The sequence below is a fragment of the Monodelphis domestica genome, chromosome 5 (genome assembly GCF_027887165.1).
Source record: "Monodelphis domestica isolate mMonDom1 chromosome 5, mMonDom1.pri, whole genome shotgun sequence".
Classification (NCBI taxonomy): domain Eukaryota; kingdom Metazoa; phylum Chordata; class Mammalia; order Didelphimorphia; family Didelphidae; genus Monodelphis; species Monodelphis domestica.
The window spans coordinates 239,137,345-239,157,490 of NC_077231.1; the positions used below are offsets into that span (position 1 = coordinate 239,137,345).

Below are 20,146 nucleotides of genomic sequence, written 5' to 3' on the forward strand. Positions count from 1 at the left end.
TGAGAGAGCTGGGCAGAGTAGACCCTCTAAGAGACAAAATCTATTTCTGAAATGGAAATAGTTGCAAATCTTTTTTGTCTCATAGTTTTTTCATAAGGGCTATTGGGATGGTACCTAAGAGTAAGGAGTATTTTTAAAAAAGATTTCTATTCAGAAGGTAAATATGAACCACTAAATAGAGAGAAGCACTGTGCTGAGGCAGTACAAGATATTGAAGATAGGAGATGAGAATAAACTGAATGAAAGATCAGTAAGAAGATATAATAGATGATGAGAGAAGGAGAAGTTTGAGAAGTCAGCATGAGATGATACACAGAAGCTCATAGGAGCTAAGCACCCAGGTACCAGAAAAGTTCTACATTTGCTTTACTGAGAAAAGTCTGAGAAAAAACTACATGATCCTCTAGCTTGAAAGAAGAGAAAGCTAGAAGGAGCTTGCCTGTGTTGCCTGTTATTGCCCTCTTCAGCTTGTGAAAGATAAGATCATAGTTTATAATGAAAAGACTTGATCAACTTGACCAATTCCAGATTTATGGGAACTGCTTTTGTGAAGGGTAATGTAGAAATGTTTTACAAAAGAAGCTTGACTTTGTCTCAACACCCTGCCAGGTGTGCCTATGCACTAAAAGAGCATGATATTGTTTTATTGACCGAAGAGCAGCAATAAAGCAGCTTAGTTCAGCATGAGATATCTTGAAGCTTACAGGGGGGAGGGACAGATCAGTAAAGTGGTTTTGTTTGATACAATGAAGACTGTTCCCTAAAGAGATTAGTAGTAGTAGTAGTAGTAGTAGTAGTAGTAGTAGTAGTAGTAGTAGTAGTAGTAGTAGTAGTAGTAGTAGTAGTAGTAGTAGTAGTAGTAGTCTCTTGGTAACTGAGGATGAAGTTTGCCTTTGTGGGCTTTCATCTGTGATGTAGATGAGTGTGCACAAAAACACTTGTGTGTGAAGGAGATATAAGTGGAAAAGTTGATGCACAGAGACAGTCCCACTCTCTCGGTGTTGGAAGCCTGGGTCCAGTGGCAAGAAAAGTCATTACACCTGGAGACTTCCTCAGCTGCATTGGATGGCCATGTTGTCTTTTGTGCTCCAACATGCCCTAAGCACTCCACAGTGCTTTGCTGTGTCGCCCTCTCAGCTGTTGAACCTTCTTATTGGTTTCTTCCATTCGATTACAAACATCAAAACTTGCACTCCATACTCATGAGTTATACTGGATACAGGTTTCACTGCTCTTGTGCCTTACTACTTTGTGTGTGTGTGTGTGTGTGTGTGTGTGTGTGTGCATGTGCGTGCTTAATGTCCTCTAGAATACTGTGTGAATTGGGAGAAAAATGTGGTCTAGCATTAATGCATTGCTGGTGGAGTTGTGAATTGATCCAACCATTCTGGATGACAATTTGGAACTATACCCAAAGGGATTTAAAAGACTGTCTGCCCTTTGAGCTAACCATACTACTGCTGGCTGTATACCCCAAAAAGATAAGGAAAAAGACTTATACAAAAATATTTAGAGCTGCGCTGTTTGTGGTGGCAAAAAATTGGAAAATGAAGGGATGCCCTTTGGTCGGGGAATGGGTTGATGGGGATATGATTGGGGATATAGACTCTAAATGATCAATCACCCTAGTGCAAATATCAATAATATGGAAATAGGTCTTCATCAATGACACATGTAAAAGCCAGTGGAATTATGCGTTGGCTATGGGAGGGATGGAAGGAGGGGGAGAGAAATCTTTCCCACTGGAAATATAATAAAGGCAAAAATCTCAGTATGTCAAATACCATCCCAAAGAACGGGTCTGTTTCACAAAGCTAGTTCCACAACCTGGGATGGTCTCACATAAACAATGCTTTATTGATTTTATTACAATAAGTTTTATACAACACATAATGTTATACAAGTTTTTTTTTCTTTTTTTCCCTGGCCATGCAATTGACTTGTCACATTGTAGGCAGGGTGAGTAGAAATGAGCCAAACTACAGCTGAGTTCTTTTTTACATTATCTTTGGTCCTGTTATAAATATTAATCACTTTTAAATTTCACTAACCCTTTTCTGACTTTATACATCTTAGCCATCTAATCAGAGTGTTCTTAAATTTCCAAGACACCCACACAAAGATTCATGAGCTAGGAAAAGGAAAAGGTAAAAATATTATAGAGTGGATGTGGATTTTTTTTGGAGGGGGGCAAGGTACAGAATGGGGGGGGAAGCCTCTTTCTGTATGCATTTTGCTCTTTCATTTCCATTCAGTGCATATTTATTGGACACTTACTATATGCAAGGTACTTGGAGGAGATACAAAGAATAAGGCAGTCTCTGTTCTCATGGAGCTTGCAATCTAGTAGGATTAAAAAAAAACCATGTACACAAATAACTGTTTTACCTATTCATTCATTATAGAAAGTTTGAGACCCTTGCTTTATTTCCAATTTCTATTGTCTGGAAATGTTATTCTGGCAATGGGTTCCATTTTTTTTTTGTTACAGCAAAACAATCTGGAGATTCCTGAAGTTTGTTAGAATGGTTTTGGTAATTTAAAAGCGCTACCTTTACCCTAATTCATTGTGTGATCTCTAATTGTGTTCTGAGTATTTTTAATCTTTTACTTGTCAGTAGCTTCATACATCCCACTTTTCAGATCCTTCTGAGTCCACTTAGGGTGACATTCTTAGTCAATTTACATATATGAGATTGTGTTATATTGAAAGTATCAATGGTTCATTAAGCTTGGAAAATATTTTCAACACGATGGGCTTTTTTTACAATTGCCAATTATACATTCCAGATTAAAAAAAAAAAACTGAGTATTTAAGCATCTACAGCCATTCAAAATAAACTATCCTGTAAGTAAATATTGCACTTATTTTATAATCTCCATTTACTGAACAGGACAAAAGCAGAAGAGGGCTTCCTCTTTGTCTTGGCAAATATTTAACTGAACAGAATTTTCCCTATTTAGGTTTCGTATATACTTCTGAAGTGTGACAAGACCTTTAATCAATGAAAAGAAGCTTTTCAGATTTACAAAAATCTTAAGAGTCTGTTTGAGCTGGAAGAGATCAATCTGATGCCTCTATGATTCAGCTGTACAAGATGGGAACAAAAAAGAGAAATGATTTGCTCAGGGTCCTATATTTGTATTCTCTGATGATGTCTTCTAAGAGCATTGGCTCTGTGGTCAGATAGCCTGGGTTCAAACCCTACTTTTGACCTATTAAATTTGTATGCACTTTGGCAAGTAATTTCACTCCCCCATGGCCTCAGTTTCCTCATCTTTAAAACGAAAGGGTTGAATTATATGCCCTCTAATGTCCCTACTACTTCTTTTATTTTATTTGCCTGTTCTCTTAGGGTAAGGGGGGGTAGAACACTATCCCACTTTTTTCTCTTGCAGGGAACTCAGGCTATGGAGATAGTTTTAATAGGCTGGTTAAAAATTACTCTGGTACCTGCCCTGCTTAAAGCTAGAGAAAAATAAGGGATTGAAAGCAATCTTCTAGATAGCCTAGCCTCATACCCATTCTAGAGTAATTCCTCACCCTGCCCCACACTCAAAAACTTTTGTCCCAATTATTCTCCAGTCCATTCAGGTAAAGCATAAATCAAAATCCAATTTTAATGAAGTAAATCATGTTCTTATAACATCCAGTTCTATGTCAAGAAGCTAGTTCCATGAGTTAATGGTTTTCCCACAGTAGCATTGTTTTCCTGAGCTGATTATAACATTCTGTCACATAAAAATCCTATATGATTTTTATATTGAAGACACTATCATTCTGGCATAGTAAAATACAATTTTTACCTAACCCCAGTTTATTGGAAATGTGGATTTTATGGAATAAAAGTGATTGACTTGTAAGGAATTGCTGAGATCCTCATGGTCTTCAACTACTCACCCCAGGCAATGGAAGCACCTCTCAGAAAACATGAGAAACTAATGCATGAAAGACAGGATGAAACACTGACCACCCCCCTACCTACCTCACCCCTACCTCAAGGCTACTCCATTGCCCTCATCCCTTTCAGCCTATCATTTCCTCATTGCTCACCTTAGCTCTCTTTTGTCGCTCCATTTCATAGGACCCTAATCCTGATTTATTTTATAAAAAAGAGGGCTTATCTTCTGGAAATCATTTGCCATGTAACTTGAACCTCTGAACACAGTGTGAGAAAATTATAATAAAATTTCATGTTTTTGCAAAATGTGATTTAAAGTTTTTGCTTACTTGTGGTTATGAACTTTGAGATGAGTGTCTTCTGAAGGATTTGGAAGGCTGGAAAATTCAGGATACCTAACATGGTTGAGTGTATGGTGGTGATGATAGTAGTAGTGAGGTTCAGAGCCTTGGGAAGGAAAGAGGGAATGACTTATTCAACTCTCCTAAATACTTCCATCTTTCTTGAGGGACTTCCTCATCATTCTGTCACTGTTTCCATCAGTCACTTCTAATCCAGAGGTTTTTTCTAAAGCATTTCATGTGCTTTATCCCTCAGGCAGTCTACTAAAGCCTCTGATCCCTTTTCAGAATAACATTTTTAAAGAATTGAAGGAAATGCTAACTTCCAGTTAGAGGTTAATGAAAATGAAGATAGATATTTTTTCCCATCGAAGTTCACAGACCCTTTGAAATCAATCCATGGACCTCCCTAGGAGTCTTTACAGGTTAAGAACCCCTGCTCTTGCCTCTGTAAGAAAAATTTTTCTTCTAAAAACAAAACTAAGAACCTTGAGCAAGACTTGTCATATTTCATTTTGTGTGAAATATGACCTTCCAAGACAGGTATGCCATCCACATAGCATAAACAACTGTGCCCTTTACAGTGTCTACCCCTTCCCACTGGGGCTGCTGCCCTCCTCTAATTCTTTCAGGTCAGAAAACCCCCAATTTCTCTGTATACAACAGAATCCACAAATTCTGACTGCTGATTACAGATATAGTATTTATCAAATGAAAGTATAGACAATTTTCCCCTTTGTGTTCTGGTCTAATAATTCTCCACTTACAAGCAATTTTGAAGTGTGACAAAGAGTTTCAAAGAGTCTTCCTCCCTCCCATTATCACCCTTTTAGTTGCTTTCCTTGATATTTTGATATTATCTTGGATGTGATATATATCTTCACATTTAAATTGAGTATTTATGCTGAAGTTGGCTTCTTACATAGGCAAAATATGATCATGCCTAGTGGTATATGATATGAGGGGGAATTTCACTCCCCTAGACCCTAAACATCTTATCTTTCTACCTGTTACAATGCCCCAAATCCCATCATTAAAGATTTAACAGGAGAGAAGGACTAGAAACTCCTGTTTACAAAGTAAATACACACAAGATGGATAATACCAAATTCTTTTCAGTTATTAATCAACTAAGAATCAGTTGATTATTTTTCTGAGAGGAAACCCATTTGGGGGTGAGTCAAGAGATAAGTTAATTTTGTGTGTGTGTGTGTGTGTGTGTGTGTGTGTGTGTGTGTGTGTGTGAGAGAGAGAGAGAGAGAGAGAGAGAGAGAGAGAGAGAGAGAGAGAGAGAGAGAGAGAGGAAAAGGAAAAGGAAAAGGAAAAGTCTGAGATACTGGACACTCCATAAGAGGAGAAAAGCCAGAGAAGATTACACTGTGGGAGCCCTAGGTAGCCTGATAGTGATAAGCAGGCAGAGGAGAAGTGAGGGCCCACTGCAAGTTGAGAAATGGGGCTGACAGAGAAGTCTGGGAGTGATAAAACCAAACTTGGATTACTTGCCTTCTTTAGGGTTCATTTTGATATTAACATTAGGGGTATATCATCATATGGTTTCTAAAAGCCAGTTACCATAACAGGCTGCCATGATTGCCATGTACACCAGAGAACAATGTTGTCTTTTAGGGCACAGATTTCACTGAGGTAGGTCTGAATCCAACCAGTATTTCTCATAAAAGATGAAGGGATCCTTTTCTCCATGCTTAACCTAAAGGCTCGAGTAGGGAGGCTGGCAAAGTCGCCATTGGGGTCCATGGGAAACCATTATGAGCTATGAAGAAGGCAGGATCTAGCTCCTGGACCCCTCTTGCAGTAGTTGACCAACCTTGACCTGGATATGTCAGGAATCTTTTCCCTCCCTTCTCTTTTCCCTTTAATAATGGATACACATTCTAGGTCTGAAGCTCTTTCCAAAAACCCCCCGAAGCACAAAAAACAAACTTAAATACTGCAGTTTAGCCATAATTAGCTTTCAGATCCAGATATATGACAATATCACATGAGAATGCAACGTGAGTGGGACTAAGTTAAAGCTTGGAGTCTCTATAGAGCTGAGCTGCCAATAGCTTACAGAATGAGGCTATTCCAGACAAAGAGATGGAGGATGTGGGGGGGGGGGGAGCAAAAGCACACACAGCATATCAGACAAATATACCACATTTGGCTGCATAGGATATCATATAGTCTTTCATGAGCTTTTTTAGCAAACATGGGCAGCTGGACGTTGTTGCTCATATCACTGTGGTTTCGGTCTGCAGGAAGGAGTGGGCTCGGGAATTCCGATGGAAATGCAAGACACTTTCTGAGCCATTGCGAGAGATGGAAGAGCTGTGGAGCCTGTAATCCCGGCTCATGGACTGGTTCAGGCACAAGCCTCGCCATTTTCTCTTTAGCTCACATTGTACCTGGGGGAAAAGAGTAGAAAGGAGATGGACAAATAAAAAATGACCACGTGTTTATTTTGAAGAGACTTATACAGATACATGTTGTCCTTTCCTCTAGAAAATAAATTCCTTGAAGAAAAAGCCTGCCTCAGTTATTTTGGTCTTCATAACTCCTGCACCCACCAAAGTGCCTGGAGCATAATAGGTGCTATAAATGCTTGTTGATGGATTGATGAGGGGAAGAATGACTACAGAGGGAAGAGCCCTCACTCTAGAGTCAGAGGACTTGGCTTCCAAAACTACTTCTGTTATTTGTGACCTTGGGCAAATGATTTTAACCTCCATGGGTCACAATTTCCTTGTCAACAAAATAGATGCATTGAGTCACTTCTCAGGACCCATCCAGCTCTATATTTGTGATCCCGCTTAAACAGAACTTCATGTGTGTTGCATCCATGTCCCTGAAGCATGTGAACCTAAGGTAATGATTAAAAACACTTGGTTTCTTGGTTTAACCCTAACATTCAAGGCAAGACTTAATGTGATCCCAGAGCTCTCCTTGTCCAAAATCAGTTTAGAAGAGCCCTTGTAGAAGAAAATGAGAGAGGAGATTAAAGGGTATGACATGTTAATTGTCTTGAAAGCCTGTACTGTAGAAGAGGGGAAGCATTTATCTAGCGCCTGCCTATGAGCCAGACACTGTGCTAAGTTCTCTCCAGATATCATATTTATATAGCAACCCTCAGAGAGAGAGGTGCTATTGTTATCTCCATTTTACAGTTGAAGAAACCAAGACAAAAAGCTTAAGTGACATACCCAGGGTCATACAAGTAGTAAGTATCTGAAGTCAGATTTGAATTCAGATTTTCCTGACTCCAGTCTGAGCTCTCTATCCATTGTACCACCAGCTCCTCCAGAAGCAGTAAAATTTGGACCTGGATTCTCTGATTCTAAATGCACCACTTTTTCAAGTATATCATGCTGTTGAAAATGTTGTGTTTGTTCCATATTCAGAAGTGCAAAGTGTATCATCAGATAGAGAGGCTGGCCAAAACACACTGGGTCAGAGATGCAGTGGGAAATGAAAAGTGATGCTGATGGGGTAGGCTGGTGGAAAGAAATGAAGAGCCAGAGAAAATGTTCAATGGGATTAGTAGGGTGGCCAAAACCAAGAGATAGACGTGCAATGGGTGGGTAACCATTGCCAATGGACTCCCTAGGGTGCTTCACTGTGGGTATAGTTAGTCCATGTGTGAGAACCAGTGTCTGCATTGAATCCCACCCTTGCGAACACCTTTGCTTATTGAGAACACTGAGCTCTTGCTTCCTCATGTTCCTTCTTGCATGTTAATTAGCTACAGGCTGATTTCCACTGTTTCATCTGATTAGAGGATGGAGAAAGGTGGCAGCAGCTGCAGTGAACTGAGGATAGATGCTTATTAAAAAGCATGCAGCCTCTAATTCATTTTCAGCTTGAAATTTCCTGTTGCTGTCACAGACCTGACAACCTGGCATTTTGGACTCTGTTGAAAGCAGCAGGGGGGACTATTTTGGTAGTGGCATTTTCTAGTGACTGAAAGGGAGGAGGGTGCCACTTTTGACAGTAGAGGTGGAGGGAGGTATGAATTTCATAAATTTGCTTTGAGGAAGATGACCAAGACTCAGATGAGGGGAAAGTGTATGGGGTACCAAGATAACAGGCAGCTGTAGAGTAAGGAACTTCTTACTTTATACGTGGAATCTATTTTGAAATTCCCCCATCCTCCTTCTCAGACAGTCCATTTTTTTGTGTAGAAGCCAACATGGGACTATAGTAACAAAAAAGCCAGACCCTATTGACGGATGTTTAGGGATGACTCGTGACTGAACAAGCATTTTAGGAACCCAAACAAAAAAGCTAAATTTTACCCATGAATCTGAAGGAAAGGCAAAGGACTTACTTCACTGTTCAAAAAACAGTACAGAACTGCGACAACCAGACCCTGCAAATAGGAAAAGGGCATCAGAGATGATGAGCCTAAATATGGGGAATTTTGACAAAATGAAGCAGTTCTGTGAATAACAGTACCTGGAATGATCCAAGACACAATTCAAACAGTATCTGGTATTTGGTAGAAATGCCAGTGGGATTTACAGCAAAAACCATATAGTGGACTCCGAATAAAGGGATGAGCAGCAGCGTTGACTTGGTGAGTCTCCTAAATCAGAAGAAAGGAGAAGATATTTAGTTATCCATCTCTGTAGATACCTTTTTCTCAGTTCTCTTTTCTTTTTAATTCATCCTGAATACATCTAACAAATTTGATATTCCCAAAGCACATTTACAACCACGCAATTTCTCTGCTCAGGAAGATTCAGTGTCTTTCTAGCACTTTTGAGTTGAAAATCAAACTCCTTTGTCACTTAGAGCTCTTCACAATCAGGCTCCAACCTACACTTCTAGACTGATTTCCACATGCTCCTTCCTCTCCCCCCCCCAATACTCTATGCTCTGGCTCTACTGGTCTCCAGCTACTGTCTTAAAGACCAAGCACAAACAATTCATTGGGGTGCTATAATGTTTCTTAACCTCCATTTCTTGGAATCTCTAAATCCTTTTTCTGCTCAGGTCAATTTCCAGCTTCCTACAAGAAGCCTCACCTCATCTACATAGTAATTAGTGCTCTACCTCCAAGTTAATTTCTTTTTGCATATATTTTAAAGTTCCCTATAATAGCTAGCATTTATATAGTGCTTTAATATTTGCAAAATGCTTCACAAGTACTATTTTATCTTTATATATTTATTTTTACAGATGAGGAAACTGAGGCAGAGATTTGTGACTGACCCAGTATCACATAGTAGTATGAGTTTGAGGTCTTCCTGACTGCCTGTCCAGTGCTCTCTCTACTATGTCAACACATCTGGTTACATATTGCCTTATACACTTTTCTCCCTCTTGCCTTTTCCCTTCAGAGTGTAAGTTCTAGAACAGCAGGCACATTTCATTTTTGTCTATCTCCAGTGCTTAGCATAGGAATAGGACACAATAAATGGTATTTTTTGTATTAAACAAAATTAAATAAGTTATGGCTTTTTGGGAGGTGGCCAAGCTCAGTGGATAGAGACTGAATTTTTCAGAAGTGACTTGGTTTCTACATGATCAGTTGTAAAGTCTTTAGAACTCTCTGGCTTCTGTATCTTATCTTTACAATGGTAATATCTACCCTTGATCCAATATTAGAGTTATTATCAATGCTATTGTGTGGATGAACATGAGAACTTTAATGGAAAAGCATTAAAAATTTTAGAAGAAAAGATGCTACTTAAATTTAAGGATTTGTAACTAAAGGACCATACCACTCTATTGTTGAACGACTTTAACAGTATAATTCTCTATTCTATTATGTTTATGGTTCATATAACCAGAGACCATCAAGTCATAGACTCATAGTCATAGAGGTATAAGGGGTTTTAGAGATCATATAGCCATAGGATCATAGATTCAGAGCTGAAAGGAACTGCTGAAACTACTGAGTTCAGCCCTTTCATTTTATATGGATGGAACAAATGAAGCCTAGGGAAGTGGAAAGGATTTGTCCAATGCCACATAGCTAGTAACCACGAGACATGGAACCAAAACCTACGTTCTTGTAATCTATAGTTGGCATTCTTTTCACTCCACCATGGTGTCTTCCTATCCTTTGCCATGATACCTAGAACTCTGAATAAGCTGTACCTAGAACTCTGAATAAGCTGTAGCCTTCTACAGAAGCAATGGTGGAAAGAATGCTGGAGGTAGAAAAGAAAGACTTTCTTTTGGTTATCTACTCTGCTCTTTGGATATAGGAACAATTCCTGCTAACAACTCTAGACCTCAGATCATCCTGTATAAAATGAGGGAGTTGGACTAAATGACCCATAAGGTCCTTTTCAGCTCTAAATCTATGATCTTATGATGTAAAGGGTAGAATAGTAAAACAAGTGCAATACCATTAGAGCAAATTAAATTGCAAAGAAGTCTTTTTTGTCATAAAGCTATTTCCAATTTCCAATAAGGCTTTGTAAATATTAAAGCAATATGGAAATGATGACCACTGTCATTATTATTCCTGGCAAGCCAGTCTATACAAAGAATTCTTTACTGATCTAGTTTAATGGCTTTTTTATGACAGTAAATGGTTCTGTATAACAAGTGCCTTCTATGCCCCCTGACTATAAAAAAGTCAATTCTGATAATAAAGAAAACACTTTTACTTTGTTTTAGCTTATATTGCATGGGATTTTTCTTGAGGGGGGTGATGTCAGGAGAGGGGAAAAGTATGGAACTCAGCTTAAGCTGAGATGTAACCCATTAAATTTCATGTTTCTCTTGTCAAGCTGCATTCCCATAATGGCTGTGACTTGACCAGTGTCATATATAAGGAGTAAGTAGCAGAAGTGGGACTTGAATTTAAATCCAGCAATAGGTCCACTATTTACTAGCTGTGTGATTATTATGCAAACCAATTATTCCTATTAAGCCTCAGTTTCCTCAGCTAGAAAATGCTAATAATATAACTTCCCTGCTCACAAAATGTGCTCCCTCATTGAAGGTCATTATTTCCTTTGCACAGTTATTGGGGGAGAAGAGCACTGTTGGCTCTAAATACTACAGAAATGTAAGTTGCTATGGTTATCATCACAATTATATTTCTAAAATAAAAGACATTCTCCAAATATACCTACTGCACTAGTTCATAGGCTAGAACAAAAGAAAAGGTCAGTGTTGAAGCTCTGCAAGGGTTACAAAAATATACATTTCAACTTAAAAAAGGTAACCAAGATGCCAACATTTATGCCTTCCCTAAAGGTTCAAAGCCATGTTTGGGAGTCTTGGGAACCCTTTAATGGCCTTTGTCTTTCTAACTTGATCACCTTGGTTGTGAATGAACTTAAATTTAGCCTTTGCTTCATGGATGCCAAATATCATACTTAGGTCTTACCTTTCCACCACCACCTTCCCTACTACAAACATGTCTTCCACAGTTATTATCTGCTCTGATGGGCGATTAAGGTAAGGTGGATGTTGTGGCAAAACCCTGTGTAGCACTAAAGTAAGAAATACATTTAATTTTGATAGGGTGTATGTGTGTGTGTGTGTGTGTGTGTGTGTGTGTGTGTGTGTGTGTGTGATCACTTGCATAGGATGAATTGGAATTTTGTTCCAGGGCTAAGGAACAGTATCTCTCAAATGCTCTGACTGTTAGAGGGTGATCATTCCCTTTGGGAGAAGGGACTGCACGCCCCATAGAACCTTTGGCTTGGATTGGTCCAATTCATTCAGCACATCCTGACTGACTTACAGTGAGGTACACATACCCACTCGAGCCCTTTTTAGTAGATGGTGTAATTTTACTGTGGTTTGCTTTGTTTTTCTCCAGAGGGCAATGAATCATCTTCACAAAAGGATTCAGTGAATTTGTGAGTCATGCTCAGTCTCTTGGCATTCATGATTTTTCTGCATCCTGAGTCTGGTCCTTCCACATTCTGAGTACCAGAAAGAAGCCAGTATTCACGCACGTAGACAAAATGTGCACCTTCTTTGTCCCTAAGCTCTACTACTTTGAGCTGAACTAATGGCTCTAAAATGTATCTAATGTCCAGGGTGCTCTTTCCTTCCTTCCTTCCTTCCTTCCTTCCTTCCTTCCTTCCTTCCTTCCTTCCTTCCTTCCTTCCTTCCTTCCTTCCTTCCTTCCTTCCTTCCTTCCTTCCTTCCTTCCTTCCTTCCTTCCTTCCTTCCTTCCTTCCTTCCTTCCTTCCTTCCTTCCTTCCTTCCTTCCTTCCTTCCTTCCTTCCTTCCTTCCTTCCCTCCATCCCTCCCTCTCTCCCTCTCTCCCTCTCTCCCTCTCCCTCTCTCTCTCTCTCTCTCTCTCTCTCTCTCTCTCTCTCTCTCTCTCTCTCTCTCTCTCTCTCTCTCTCTCTCTCTCTCTCCCCTTCCCCCCCCCCCCCCAAGGCTGGGAGAAGAAGCCAATGACTTGATTCTAAATTTTAGAAGTCTAACAGAGTATAGAGAGTCATTTTGTTGGTGGATTGCTCCCCAAGAAGGCTCTTCTATTTCTTAGTGAAAACATAGTTGGGAGTGCTTATTGCTACAGGTTGTCACCCAATGAAGAGGGCATTTGGAGGTTTTTTTAAGTAACTTTAGATGATAATGGAATGTTGGAAAATGTAGGACCAGTACAGTTTCATTTCTATTTAGAAGAATCTACAAAGTCTTTCCTAATTCCTTTAGCTGAATGCCATCCCTCCCTCCCCTGAATTCTCATTGAAGGGGTATATATAGTGAAGGAAACTGCTGGATTGCAGGTTAGAGTGGGTTCAAATCTTGCTTCTAGCATTTATTGCCTTGCAATGGCATTATGTTTTACATTATAATTTTTGTCTTATATTCCCTACTAGACTATTTATATTCTTTATTAGCTCTTTGGAAATGAGAAACCATGATTTATTCTTTTCACACTCAGAGTTTCAGCATAATGACTCTCCTTGCATATAATAAGTAAACGATTTTATCCTGAACCCCAGTTACTCATTAAGTACTCATTTTGTTGATGGAATTTTTATTTGTGTATTACTTAGGTTCTGCTAAGGTTGGGTTGTATGCATTAAAAAAAGAAAAACAAAAGCAACAACAATACCCTTCCTAGTTAGGATCTAAATTCTTTGAGAATCAGGTTCTGGGATTGTTATTTCTTTTCTCTTTTGAGAGAATTCTCAAAGTGGTTTCAGTTTTTGCTACTACTAAGTCACCATCTTGGATTCACCCCTTTTTTTTCCTTTTGGTTTTAAATGAACTTTTAGGAAATACTTTGCGGTTGATGTCCTTAGGGATAAATGCCATAAAACCCAGGGGTTGTAGCTAAATTAAAAAAAAAACACTGAGCTTCCATCTTAGAATCAATCCTGTGTATTGGTTTGAAGGCAGAAGAATGGTAAGGGCTAGGCACTTGGGGTTAAGTGATTTATCCACGGTCACATAGCTAGGAAGTTTCTGAGGCCAGATTTGAAACCTGGGAACTCTTGTCTCTAGATCTTGCTCTCAATTCACTGAGCCACCCAGCTGCCTCTCTTGCCTAATCTTTGCTACTAAGTGGCTATATATATCTTGAGGAAATAATTTTATTTCTCTATGTCTTGATTTCTTTATTCAGTTGCCTTATTTGTAACATGAAGATGAGATCAGAATGGGTCTATAATTTCATTGGAAACAGATTGGTACCTGCTTTGTAACCTACCACCTACTCCTGCCTTAGAATATTTCTCAGGGTACTGAATGGTTAAGTGGTTAGACAGCCATGGTTAGACAGTTGGTATGTGCCGGAGGTAGAATTTCAACATGAATCCAGATCCTACTGACTCCTAAGCTTGGTATCTATTCTCTGTGCTATGTTACCTCTCACCATCTAGGTAATCTTTGCTTATTGCCTATTGCAGTCGACTATAAGAATACTTGGAGAGATATATTTCTTATTTTACCAAAATAATCTTTGTTATGAACAAATCAGTTGGATCTACAAACAGCAGGTCATGTGCCCAAGATTCAGAAGTATATAATTTTCCTTCTTTCTATTCTTATCTAATTAGGCACATATCCATCCATGCAAGAAATATATTTATTGAATATCTACTATATAAAAGACAATATGCACCATTCCAAATGCTGAAAAAGAAAAAGGACATAATGTCAGCCAAATGTTACAATAATCATATGACTTAAGCATGGCAGGTAGTGTTTGGTGTTTGACAGAGGATAAAACAGAAGTTATAGAGGTTAAACAACTTGCCCAAGGCTGTATAGTTAGCAAATGGCAGAGCTGGACTCAAATACAACAAAGAACCAACTCTGAGGCCATTATTCTTCCTAGGATATCACATTGTCTCTTCAAGGTGGGATGCACGAAAGTTTCAGCACTAAAAGAATTTCTTTGGTGGAATAATTTGGTTCAATTATTTGCAAATGCTGCTTTACATAATTATTCTAGCAATAATCCCAGCCTTCCTGATTTAGGAGTATGCGTTCAAAAGAAGATTTAGATCAAGAGAAAAAAAATCTCTAAATATTCTACCACCATTTAAAAAAATCAGCTTGTGAAAATGGGGGGAAAAATCCAAGCTTGGTCTCTTAGAGAACTTGCATCTGTTTCCTTCCTTGGAGCCCATTTCTCTCCTCAAGGTTTGTTAGTCTTAGTCATTCTCATTAGGAAATATTTCTTTTTCATTATCAATACCATATAGTGCTTCTTCTAGCAAGAAGTTTCTACCCTCTGAATGTCAAACTGTACCTTCTGGTAATATTTTGGGTTGGGGCTGGAAATGAGGGGTTGAATGTGACACTAAGGCAGGCTTATGTATAATAGTCTAAAATTGGGTAGATATTGCTTGCTGTTAATAATCTCAGTGTTAATTTAGAATGATGCCAAAATTTTATCTTTAACCCTAATTTTTTAGATCCCTCACGGGAAATGCTTAGAAACCATGAACTTTAGTCTATGTGTGATTTATCTCCATTGTGGTTTATCCAAAGCCACTTAAAACATGAGTGCCAGCTTCCTTTTGCTACCTGGAAAGTTTGTAAATGACTTCTCTGACATCTTGCTAGGGAGCTCTAAAAGAAAAACATTTTAATTTAATTTAAAGCAAAGGATTATAGAATTGAACCTCAAGGACTTATCATTTATTAATCACTTGTCACATAGATGATTAGTGATAGAGTTGCTACTAGACTATAAGTTGCCCAATCTTATGATACCATATTACTGCCCTATTATTCGAGGAAGTAGTTCTTCTGCCCCAAATTATATTATTCTTTTGAAAGTCCTAATATTGTTCAGTTGTTTTCAGCCATGTCTAACTTTTCATGACCCCATTTCAGGTTTTCTTGGTAAAGATACTAGAGTTTGCCATTTCCTTCTCTAGCTCATTTGACTGATAAGAAAACTGAGGCAAATAGGGCTAAGTGACTTGTCCAAGGACACACAGAGAGTAAGTGGCTGAGGCCCAACTTGAACTCATGAGGATGAGTTTTCCTGACTCCCAGCTTGACACTCAATCTTCTCTGCTATCTAGATGCCCCTTTTCCAAGTCAGATAAAGATGATTTTTCTATTCTATATTCTTACTATGATGTCTCTAGATTTCCCCTTTTTAAAAAAATCCATCTTGCTGAAAAGGAGAGGCATGGTTGTTGCAATTAATTCAGATTACATGTAATTATCAATTAATATAATTATGTATAGATATATATTCATGGATTTGTAGATATATGTACTTATACACATATCTGCAGTCTCTGTCACCAGACAATATATACGTATGTGTGTGTGTCTAAAATATGGTGGATTCCCAGCTATTGTAACCAGGATTCATTTACTCAATCCTTTCTTCCTCTAAGACCTTGGAATGCTGAGTTCATTACCTCTTGTTCTCAGCCTTAGTTTGCTCACTAGTAAAACACAGGGATCAGTACTTTCCATTGGTGACTTTCTGAACAAGTTAATTGTACCCATGACTTGGGAAATAAGCCTGATCTTTGATTCAAGTGAGATAGTTACAGAACCTTGATGTGAAAGGACTTCCTCAGGGATCAATTTTTGTGTCTGGACTTCTTCATATTGTTTCAAAAATACATATGTGTGTGTGTGTGAGTGTGTGTATACATTTATACTCACTTGTACTGTGACTGATCATTGCCACCAACATCTGGAGATCTTAACTTCTGCAGTAAAATTCTTATAATACTAATGAAAAGGAAAAAATTCACCTGCCACCAAAAGAAAAGATGGTAGATTTGTAAGTAATTTTTATTTCTTGCTTCACCCAACTGAACACTTAGAATTCCCTCCAAAGGTGGATCCTACTGTTTGTTGATGAAGTTTCTGTGTTCAATACCTCAAAAATGTTTCCACTGAATCACATAGGGTTGACTGCCTGCTTTGTCTATTTCTCTGGTCAACTCATGAAAGACTGTGAGAACACTTTCCTCAAGGATGATAGAACCATCTTTAGAAAGATGATTTTATTAGATAAAGAAATACACAATGAGTTCTGGTCCATGGCATAGGGAGAAAGGACAATGTTCTCTGTGGTAAGATTGAAGACTTAGAAAAGCCTTTCTCAAAAGCATCTTCCCCATTTGACTGCCAAAGAGCATGATGCTTCTATCATCAGTCATCTCTTTCGGGATTTTTCTCTGCTGTCTCCAGTTGAAAGGTGAAATATATGATGTGGGGAGTAAAAGTAAAAGAGTTGTGCTTAATTCATGGTAGGGATGAATTAATTCAGTGCATTTATCAGTCACTTAACAGGGCCCTGAGGGAAAGGGTAATGGCAGATAACTTTTAGTGTTACAAAGATGTCAGGAAAGAACCATATTGTATTGGGAAAAGCAGGTCAAAGTAGAACAAAATAGGAGGGATTAAGCCACTGGGACATTATAAGAATCTTGGGTACTGGATTGAGGGGACCCTGGGAATAACATTAAACATATGTTTGGGGAAGAGGGGAAGGGTTCCTGAAAGTGAAAGTTGGGGAGGATCTCAAGAAAGACCTTTTCCCCCCCTCAAGAATTGTACTACAGTTCCCTCTCATATAGCAAATAAATTAAAATAATTAATATCTGCCCATTCTACAAATGGATTCATGCCCAAGATGAAGTTCATCATTCAGCATGATTTACATTTATTTCAGTGCTGGAAAACTGAATTTTGAAGTTGAAGCATGTAAAATCAAGCACATTGATTAAACTTGACTCTAATTCCCCTTGAGGTTCCCTCGTCCCCCAGGTAAGAGAACACATTTTCTCTCTTCAACCCTCTTCTTTGCTCCAAGATAAAGAATTGCTTCAGGCCTTCCCTATACCACCAACTCTGATTTCTTTACTGGAAGAAGCATCATTTAACTAAGTCTAAGTAGATTTTTACAGGGACTGGGTTCAGATTGCCTGGGCAACAATTAATCTTGAGTGAGATAGCTTTCTCAGCAGGCTATATGAGATTGATGTTATTTATATTTAATAAAACAATAATGGGTTTGTTCTCATCTTAAGTCTGTGGTGAATTTTTGTGTTTCAGTTCAGTTTACTTACGATGATAGAAATTAAAATTGGTAATCGTATCACCCACCAGGGAATACGATGTTCATTTGTATCCCAGCAACTATAAAAAAGAGAGAGAAAGAGAGAGAGAGAGAGAGAATAATATGTTAATATTAGTGCAATCTGGCAAAGTATATAAACATCAGGGTGCTACACTTGGATCAGTTGATTTTCATTAAGACAATACTTACCAAAACAATGCCCAGGTACCACCTCACACTTATCAGATTCACCAATATGGCAGTAAAAGAAAGTGGCAAATATTGGAGGGGATGTGGCAAAATTGGGACACTAATGCATTGTTGGTGGAGTTGTGAACTGATCCTACCATTCTGGAGGGCAATTTAGAACTATACCCAAAGGACTATAAAACTATTCATACCTTTTGATCTTGTAATATCGTTACTATGTCTGTATCCTAAAGAGATAATTAAAAAGGAGGGAAGGACCTACTTGTACAAAAATATTTATAGCTGCTCTTTTTGTTGTGGCAAAGAATTGGAAATCGAGGGGATCTCCATCTATTGGGGAATGGCTGGTACATGTTGGCAGTATGAAATGATAAGCAAGATGATTTGAGAAAAAGCTGGAAAGATCTGTAGGAACTGATGTGGAGTGAAGTAAACAGCATTAGGAGAACATTTTACACAGTAACAGCAATATTGGACAATAATTATCTATGAAAACTTGGCTACTCTCAGTAGTGCAATGATCTAGGACAATCCTGAAAGATGTATGATGGGGAATGTTATCCACCTCCAGAGAAAGAACTGTTGGAATCATCTTTCACATTAGTGTAGTTATGATTTTATTTGGGGTTTTGGTTTTATATGAGTTCACCCGTACAATGACCAATATGGAAGTGTGTTTTGTATGACACTAAAAGTATAATTTAATTAAAAAACAATATTTACCTTCATGGGCTACTAAAATATGAACTATTTTACAATTTTGGTTTTGTCTTGAAATCCTTTTTGAAATGTCTATTTTAGTCTGCTTTATATAGCACAATGATCTCTTTGCCTGGATACTCTGGAGCAAATGAACTATGAAACGTCATATTATTTAGTTTGATTTTTTTGGTGATGAGGGCTTGGGAGACAAGTATATATCCACAGGATTCGTAGGGAAGTATTTTCTATACTTTAAAGGACCTTGCCACAGTTTGGGAATGGGACTAATCTGTTAGACCCAGACTGAAGTATCATAGGTTATGGTTTTCTTCATCCCCTGACTCCCCACCTCATCCTTCAATACAATACATATATATATATATAAATATATGTATATATAAAGACATATAATCTTTCTAGTATTTGGATTTTACTCTTTGTCTTGTTTTGAATAGTTGATGTGGGTAATCAGGGATTATATGAATTCTGGGGTTTTTCTTGGACTTTGCAGAAGCAATCACAGACTAGGTGTGGTGTGAATGGGATTTGGTGGGGAGATGTGTGTGCATGTTGAGGGAATTGAAGGTATTGGAACAGCAAGTGGTTAATTGTGTCTAGTTTAAATTAGAGCTTCTGAGAAAATATATTCACTTATAGGAATGAGGAGAAAATCTTAATGCAATGTTTGAACCTAGCCCTCTATGGCTAGGAAACTGGACCACAGCTGTATCTGCTCTTTAGGGACCCTTAAGTAAGGTCCTGGGATTTGTTGACCAGAAAGACAGTCAAATCCTAAGATTGATGCAGGAAGTTTTCTCCTATTTGTACATCTCAAGCAACCCATCTGTCTTATATGAAAACTGGTCCCATATGGATCAGACAGGTTCCTTTGATTACATAAAGACACTTGGCAGGGAGTGGGGCACCCCCTTTTCTGATTTCAGGTTTGCTAGTTCACTTTCTTACTCCTAACTTGAAAAATCCCTAATCTTTCATCCAGTTAAAAATCAGACCACCCAAGTTGGTAGTGTTTCCTTTTAATTAATTGGCCTTATTTGAGTAATTATTTTTACTGTATAAAAGTCTGTCTGTCCCCCCTCTGTATTTATGGTCCAGATATATGCTGGTCCATCAACCAATTTGTTGGGTGATTGCCAAGCACGCAGTGCTTAATAAATTGATGTGCTCCAATTTTTGCTTCCTCAGTGATTTCATCTTGCACTTGCTATAATTTGTGTGTGTGTGTGAGGTGGGCAGGGACAATGCTGGCTCAAGTGCTAAAGGTGTCCAGGGGCTCATGATGAACCTTCTTGTATGTAGTGTATTTTATACTTGACCTTCCAACTTGAACAGGAGGGAAGTTAAGTTCAGAGGTGGGCACTTCAGAGTACAGTTCTGTCAAGACCATACCCAGGCACAGTCACACATGAAGCTGTATGACACAGTTGAGGAGAATGAATGCACTTGAACTTGATTAAGGTATCTCTGTGCTATAGCTTTCCCATATTGTAGGA

The 20,146-nt window shown here is 38.4% G+C and overlaps 1 protein-coding gene across 1 annotated transcript in view; it reads right to left on the reverse strand.

The window, feature by feature from the left end:
• Positions 1–1,833: 1,833 nt before the first annotated feature.
• Positions 1,834–20,146, reverse strand: part of VIPR2 (vasoactive intestinal peptide receptor 2) — a 166,190-nt gene continuing 147,877 nt past the window's right edge. The window contains exons 9-13 of the mRNA XM_007504692.2: positions 17,731–17,800; positions 16,316–16,407; positions 8,696–8,825; positions 8,568–8,609; positions 1,834–6,648 (exon numbers count right to left, since the gene is read on the reverse strand). Coding sequence (XP_007504754.1) covers positions 6,475–6,648; positions 8,568–8,609; positions 8,696–8,825; positions 16,316–16,407; positions 17,731–17,800 — 508 coding nt within the window. The 3' untranslated portion in view covers positions 1,834–6,474. The remainder of the gene's footprint in view (positions 6,649–8,567; positions 8,610–8,695; positions 8,826–16,315; positions 16,408–17,730; positions 17,801–20,146) is intronic.